The sequence below is a fragment of the Panthera leo genome, chromosome C2 (genome assembly GCF_018350215.1).
Source record: "Panthera leo isolate Ple1 chromosome C2, P.leo_Ple1_pat1.1, whole genome shotgun sequence".
Lineage (NCBI taxonomy): Eukaryota > Metazoa > Chordata > Mammalia > Carnivora > Felidae > Panthera > Panthera leo.
Window position 1 is genome coordinate 141,719,110 of NC_056687.1, and position 8,285 is coordinate 141,727,394.

General features: G+C 44.6%; 1 protein-coding gene across 2 annotated transcripts in view; it reads right to left on the reverse strand.

Moving 5' to 3' along the window:
* The window catches only part of TOP2B (DNA topoisomerase II beta), a 65,363-nt gene extending 57,958 nt beyond the window's left edge, over positions 1–7,405 (reverse strand). For both annotated transcript variants that reach the window (XM_042903064.1, XM_042903063.1), the window contains exon 1: positions 6,682–7,405. In XM_042903064.1, coding sequence (XP_042758998.1) covers positions 6,682–6,744 — 63 coding nt within the window. In that variant the 5' untranslated portion in view covers positions 6,745–7,405. The remainder of the gene's footprint in view (positions 1–6,681) is intronic.
* Between the last annotated feature and the right edge of the window lie 880 nt (positions 7,406–8,285).

Genomic DNA, 8,285 nt, shown 5'->3' on the forward strand with positions numbered 1-8,285 from the left:
AATAAGATACCACCTCACACCTATCAGGAGGGCTATTATCAAAAAGACAAGAAATAAGGAGTGTTAGCAAGGATGTGGAGAAAAGGGAACCTTAGTGCACTGTCGGCAGGAATGTAAATCGGTGCAGCCACCATGGAAAACAGCATGAGGTTTCCCAAAAAAAGTTACAAATAGGGGGCACCTGGGTGGTTCAGTTGGTTGACTTCAGCTCAGGCCATGATCTCATAGTTTGTGAGTTCGAGCCCCCTGTCAGGCTTTGCACTAGCAGTGGGGAGCCTGCTCTGGATTCTGTCTCCCTCTCTCTGTGCCCCTCCCCCACTTGTGCTCTCTCCCAAAAATAGATAAACATGAAAAATAATTATTATTTTTAAATAATATTTAATAAAATATTAAATAAAAATATTATTTAAAAATATTATTATTTTTAAAAATTAGAAATAAAATTACCATAGAATCCAGCAATTCCACTTCTGGGCATTTATCTGAAGAAAACAAACTTGGAAAGACATATGCACCCCCATTTTCACTGCAGCATTATTTACAATAGCCAAGACACACGAGCCACCTAAGCGTCCATTGATAAATGGATAAAGAAAATGTGGTACATACGCACATACATACATACGCACACACACACACACACACAGAGGAATATCATCCATCCATAAAAAAAGAAGGAACTTTTGCCATTTGTGGCATGAATGAACCTTGAAGGCATTACGCTAAATGAAATAAATCAAAGAAAGAAAGACAAATACTGTATGATCTTACTTATATTTGGAATCTAAAAACAAAGCAAAACAAAAACCCTGAATATGGAGGGTGAAGGGAACAACATGGCAGAAGGTGACCTATAGGTACAAACTTCCAGTTATAAAATAAGGAAGTCCTGGGAATGTAATGTAAAACAATGTGACTACAGTTAATCATACTGCACTATATATTTAAAAGTTGTTAAGAGAGTTGATCTTAAAAATCCCAATCAAAAGAAAAAAAATTGTAACTGTGTGGTGATGAATGCTGACTTATTGTTATTTCACAATATTAAAAAAAAAAAGAATACTTTCTCTGAGACAAAAGACATGAAAATTCTTTTCAATAGACTTGAAGAAAAAAAAGACGCATGCATGTGTACACATCTGAGAGATTATGTGGCAGCATTATGTGAATATATGGATAATCTCAATCAGTCCTCAAAGAGCTCCACAAAGTAGACACCCTTATCATAATTCTCCTTCTATAGATGAGGAAATGGAAGTCTGAAGAAGTGTTTTCCCAAAGCTAATAAACTAGTACTTGAAGAAGCTGAATTATGAAACTATGTGATCTGATTTCACAGCCCATTCTCTTAAAAAGCATTGTTACACAAGATACATATACCCTAAAAAGGAAACATATTCCCTAGCTTTTTGTGTGAAAGTAAACGAAAGGTTAGTAGAAAGAGATACAAGTATACCCCAGAAGACTTTTTAATCCTGTTACATCAGGATATAAAAGATGAGGCTTTTTGGTTTTTAATTTTTAAAGTGGGAGGTTGTATTAAATCATGGTTACAAAGATAAACCTGGTTTCAATCCCACTTCTGCCTTAGTCAGGTGATTAATAGTTTGTTACCTAATTCTCTAACCAGCCCCACGCCCATTTCTTTCTCTGCAAATGAAAATAATGAACTCATCATACCTTTTCTCTAACGGGGGCCCTATTCTTAAAAACTATAAAAGAGGCTTAGTTTTTAAAAGCTGTACTTAGTAAAATACAACTACTGGCACTGAAATAATGAACAGATCTAAAACTACAGGTAAACACTCACTTCCATTCAGAAAAGTTAGCACCAATTATAACATTTTCTAAGTGCTGCTTTATGTTACTCGACAATGTATCTAACATCGCTACCTGACCACTTGTCTTACTAATAATGATAGACTTTTGAGGAAGTTATATGTCAGTTACCCCATTTGTTAAGAATAACTGAGGTTAGGGGCACCTGGGTGGCTCAGTCTGTTGAGAGTCCCACTTCAGCTCAGGTCATGATCTCGCAGTTTGTGAGTCTGAGCCCCTCATCGGGCTCTGTGCTGACAGCTCAGAGCCTGAAGCCTGCTTCGCATTGCATTGTGTCTCCTCCTCTCTCTGCCCCTTCCCTGCTCATGCTATGTCTCTCTGTCTCTCAATAATAAATGTTAAAAAAAATTTTTTTAATAAAAAAAAATAACTGAGGTTGGATTATGAATTCAGCTTTTTGCTGAACACTGTAAAGGATACAAATAGGGGCGCCTGGGTGGCGCAGTCGGTTAAGCGTCCGACTTCAGCCAGGTCACGATCTCGCGGTCCGTGAGTTCGAGCCCCGCGTCGGGCTCTGGGCTGATGGCTCGGAGCCTGGAGCCTGTTTCCGATTCTGTGTCTCCCTCTCTCTCTGCCCCTCCCCCGTTCATGCTCTGTCTCTCTCTGTCCCAAAAATAAATAAAAAAAAAAAAACAAAAAACGTTGAAGAAAAAAAAAAGGATACAAATAAGTACAACACATGGTCTCTGATTTTAGGGAGTTTATAATTTAATTGTTAAAGGCAAAATTAGGCGTGAAAGTTATATAAAAGTACTTTTTTTTTTTTTTTTTTTTACCCATAAGAGAAACAGGAAAGGATGAGTGTAAACTGGAGGATAAGAGTCTGGTGAGACTCTGAGCTAGTCTTGAAGAGTAATTAAGATTTAGACTGGTCAAGAGCCTTCTTTTGGGAGGGGGATGGGTAATGCCATGTGTTGCTGGTATTAACTTCTATTGGGATGCTTGCCAGCATGTAGTATTAACATTGTCATTGCATGAAAGTTTACATTTTTTATAGGTATCTCTCATGACATATATTTTTAAATGTTTATTATTTTGAGAGACAGAGAGAGTGAGAGCAGAGAGAGAGAGAGAATCCCAAGCAAGCTCCACACTGTCAGTGCAGAGCCCAACATGGGGCCTGAACTCATGAACTTTGAGATCAGGACCTGAGCCGAAATCAAGAGATGGACACTCAACCGACTAAGCCACCCAGGTGCCCCTAAAGCAAGGTTCTTAATACAAATCTTTAAATAATATTTGAAAATACAATCATGTTTTCTGAATTAGAAATATTCACAGTAAACAAAAAAAGTATTCCTTGTCTCTCACTGAATTTTACTTTTCTAAAAATTTTAAATACTTATTTTTGAAAGATAAGAGTACAAGAGGGGGCGGGCAAAAAGGGAGACAGAATCCAAAACAGGCTCCAGGCTCTGAACTGCCAGCAGAGCCGGACGTGGGGCTCCACTCACCCCACTCACGATCTGTGAGATCGTGACCTGAGCCGAAGTCGGATGCAATGCTTAACTGACTGAGCCACCCAGGCACTCCTCATTGAATTTTACTTTTTAAAACACTATGTTAGTTGTGGTTTTATATATTTTTTAAAGAAACTTATGTTTTAGAGACAAATACTGAAATATTTACAGATGAAGTGACATAATTCTAGGATTTGCTCTACTTCAAAATAATGAAAAGGGGCAAACTGGGTAACCTTGAGTTGGTAATCGTTGAAACTTGGTAAATAGAAGAAGGCTTCTTATATTATTCTGGGCACCACTTTTTTATATGCTAATATTTTAATTATAATATCTTTTAATCTACCAAATTAGAGTACTGCTAGGAAAAAAAAGATCAATATTCATATGGTAATTAACTATATTCTAATGTTTCCACAAAAGTTTTTACAACCACTTACAAATGATAAATAACAAAACGAAATTGACTAGAGGGTCTACTAATCAAAGCTTTACAAACTAAAGGTTAACTCAAGAAACTTTTCTTAGTTCAGGAAGCCTTCAGAGCTGTTGTCAGTGTTAACTCAAAATAGTTCTACTATATTTTTCACTTTTTTTAATTTCAAAAAATTAGCTTAAAATGCTATAAATCAAGCACAAACCAAATACAGTATCATAAGGAGAAGTTAATGTCAGTCTTAAACCACCCTGCTTTGTGGTTTCAGGTACTGAAATGTAAACTTTCAGGGCTCGCCTGCGTGGGTCAGTCGGTTGAGCTTCTGACTCTTGATTTTGGCTCAGGTCATGAACTCGTGGTCTGGGAAATCGAGCCCCAAATCGGGCTCCGTGCAGACAGTGCAGAACAGAACCTGCTTGGGATTCTCCCCCACGCTCCCCCACACCTCCCGCCCCTCTCTGCCCCTTCCCTGCTCTCACTCTCTCTGTCTCTCAAAATAATAAACATTTAAAAATATATGTCATGAGAGATACCTATAAAAAATGTAAACTTTCATGCAATGACAATGTTAATACTACATGCTGGCAAGCATCCCAACAGAAGTTAATACCAGCAACACATGGCATTACCCATCCCCCTCCCAAAAGAACGCTATCAGGGACTAATTCCATTTTTATTCCTTCCTGTTACCCACAAGCAGGTGGCAACATAACACCAGTTTCAATACAGCAGGCAAAGTTACCCCTCTTCAGAAATAGATGACCACTGAAACAAATCCCTGAATTCTTTCAAAGGAATAATTTCCTTTCACCCGGGTTCAAAAGCATTTCATGTAAAAGCAACTTCATTATTCTGAGTGTACATTTCTTGAACTTCACCACCAACAACAAAAACCATTTATTAAACCCAGAACTGGCTACCTATGTTTATGTCATTTAATTCTCAATGCAACCTTATTTTATAGATGAGAAAACAGACATAGAAAGGATAGGTCCCTTTTGGAGTATGTGTTGGAGAAAGGATCTGAATCTACATCAACTTGACATCAAAATCCATCCTCATAACCACCTCACTATATTGCCTCCCATAAAATTAGTCTATGATCAATGATGTTGATTATGGACATAAAGGTGGTCATATAACCTGACAAATTTAAAGCAAGCATCAAATCTTAAAGCGGACTTCCGGAGTGATTAGCGTTTCAATAAACTTCTAATCCAACAAGAGGATACAATCTATAAAATTAAGTGACTTTTACTGTATTAGTTTTGTATGAAAAAAAAACCTTTAATAAATCAAAATTATCAAATGAATTTTCTGATACTGAATGAGACCCTCTAAGTTTCATGAAATTTTTTATGTAAATAAGTTTCCTATTGAGCTTGACAGAAAAAGCGGTCATTTAGTTATCTACAAAGTTAAATACCAGTAAATTAAATATCGCTATCAAATGTCAAATGCCAACCAATTCAATCTTGGAGCAAAATGTTTACCATTACAGAATCAGAAGTCCTCAGGAACACAAATCAGGCCTGGACAATTCCAAATAGTGAATGAGAACCATCTGGCTAACTCAATTTTCAGAAGTTGTTTGATTTTAGTAACAGGGGTAAGGGCCATCCATTTGTAAAAATCATTGTTTTGCATTTATGCATTCTCCCCTCCCAGAATGGACCCCACGGACCAATAATTTATAACCTCACATGTTATCTATCCCGGCTCTGATCTGTTCACCATACTACATTATTGGAGCAGCATACAAAATTCGGAAAACTCAACAATAAAAGCCTGGCAAGTCACTTTGCAAAGCACCCTGGCACCCAAACATAAGTGGTTAAAATGTTTTTCTGCTACCAGTAACATACTTTTTTTTTTTTTTTTTTTTTTTTACAAGGAATACTTTCCAACACGGAACTGCTACTCAACTCCCCTCAACCTGGCCCAAGTGAAGAGAAAATGAAGCAGTGGTAATAAAAATGCCAATATGAAAGTTTCCTTGGGTGTTTTGAAAAAGGGAAAATGCATCGAAAGTCCCTGTAAAATGTAACGCTTTTTAAATGTTTCTCCTGGAAACCAAGTCAGTTGGCTGAGCTGCGCTTTTTTTTGTGTAGGAAATGACCCTGCTCTGAACTCTATGCTGAGCAAGTGAAATGCTGGTGAATTATCGATCTGCCGTGGGAATCGGATCTCTCTGGGTCTTCCCTCCTCTACTACTTCCCAGCGGGAACGGAGCGCCGAAATCCTTTAATTCCGGGGCTAAGCACTTCGGTCACCTCTCCCGCACTCGGCCCCCACCCCGCTTCACCTGCGACGCTGACGCAGGTGAACGCTTCTTTTAATAATCCCACCCGGACAGATGGACGACCTACAGCATATTAGCTGCTGCGGAAACAGCCATTCGGAATGCGCTTTCAATCGAACGAGACTCTGAACTCAAGTGTAAATTCCCTTAGACGAATTCCCCACCAAACCCATTCTTCTCGGAGAGGTCAGAGAATCAGAAATGGTTGCATCTGCATTTCCAGGACGGACACACACACACACACACACACCCCTTTCTCCGGGATTTTCTCAAACCACGTTTAATAAAAGTGCTGACCCACAGAGACACCCATCATCTCATGCCTGACTGACCTGGAAGAGTCTTGAGAAAGAGGAAAAAAGATGAAGCGAGGGCTGCCTACCAGATCCATGGTCTGTCCCCCTAAGTTTAAGCGCACGTAAGCCCCAGCAGCGGAGCCTCCATAGAGGTAAAGAAAGAAAAGGGGCGGGGAGCGGGGGGTTCTGCCGGCAGAAGCCCCGACGGGGCGCCCGTCCGGGGCGCCGGATTTCCCTCTCTTTTCCCTTCCTCCCCACCCCCGGTCCGCCCAGCGGAATTCCTCCCCCGCCGCGGGCCGGGAACAATGCCGCGGCCAGGACCCCCGCCCTCCGTCGCCCGCCACTCACCACCCAGGTCAGTGCCCCGTTGCCGCCGGCTCCCGCGCCGCCGCCGCCGCCCGCCTTGGCCATGGCGGGTGCCTCCGCTCACAGGCCCCGAGGCCGCGGCCGCCGCTCCCGCTTCCCTGCGGGCCGCCGGCCCCCGCTGCTCCGCACCGACCGCTCCGCTCGTCGTGTTCCTAGCGGCGCCGCCCCCCGCGCCCCATCGTCGAGACCCGGGGCGGACGCCCGGCCGAGCCCGCCGAGGAGGCCGCGCCGCCCGGCGCCCTCAAACTCGAGGCGCGGCGGCCGCGTCGCCCGGGCCTAGGGCCGCCGCTGAGGAAGAGGTGGAGGAGGAGGAAGCAGGAGGCCGGCGGCGACAGAGCCGCGGCGCTTCCTCCTCGCCCGCCCGCCCGCCCGCCCGCGGGCGCCGCAGCAAGCCGGGCCGAGGCCGGGAGGTGCGCGCGGCGAGCGCAGCCGGGGAGCCCGGGGCGTCCAGACGTGGCGGGGACGCAAAGGCGCCTTGTCCTTCCTCACACTCCGCGAAGGCCGGCCGCTGGGGTTGCGGGAGTCGCCGCCGCTGGTGCCGCTGCCTCAAAGGCCGCCTTCGTCGGCCGCGCTGCACCCCGACTTCCTCACATCCACACACCGACAGGGACAATAAACAGAGCCACCACCGTCGCGGTCGCCTCCCTCTTGTCCGGCATAACACCGCACACACACATTCGCACACCAGGGAGGGCGGGAGGGAGCGGCGGCCGCCCCGCTGTCAGTCAGAGCCTCGGCGCCCAATCGGGGCCTTTTAGCCGCAACCCCTCGGCCAATCCCAAAATTCCAAGCCCCCGGAGGGGCGGGACCCGAGGGGGAAACGTCATTGCGGGTAGCAACCGAAGGGAAGACTTGGGGTTTTTGTTTGTGTGTGTGTCTGTGGGTTTTCCATTTGAGGGGTGAGCGGGGGCTGCTGTCAAGGGTCGTTTGAGGGCGGCAAAGGGAAAGGGTCGAATTGGCCTCGGGTCGATTGTACTCCTCCGAGTGCGCTGTTTCCTCTCAGATCGGCGGGCGAAGCCGAGGCATTTCTTTGCCTGGGGCCGCTGTGGGGGGAGGAGGGAGAGAAGCGGGGGGGGGGGGGGGGGCAGGAAGAAGCCGAGGGCAGTCCCAAAGGGAAAGTATTTTTAAAGAGCGGTTGTAAACCGCAGGCAAGACGTTGTAGATCACTGGTGCAAGGAGGGCCCCGTGACCCCGGCCTCCCCAAGGCCCCGAGTGGACGCTGCTGTCGGAAGAATCCTCTGCTCAGACCTTCCCCTCCTCCACCTCTTTCCCTTCCGCTCCTGTCCTCCCCTCACCCTCAAAAGGGATCCGGTCAGTTTCAAGGAAACTGCATTTAAAGAACTTGAATGATAAGACGCACAGAGAACGTTCCAGGGGAGGAATGCAGCGTGGGTTGAGGGTTCTGTTTCTACTCTTTGTTGACCTTTCTCTCTCCGCCAAACAATGCGGATTTGCCACTGTCACTTTTCATTCTTATCTGTCCAACTACCTCTAAGAGGGCATGTTTAATTTTTTAAACTGCTTTCAGTGGAATTTTCAAACGCACACTAAGGAATAATTTCATTCCCATTAAAGCTTTCTAAGAA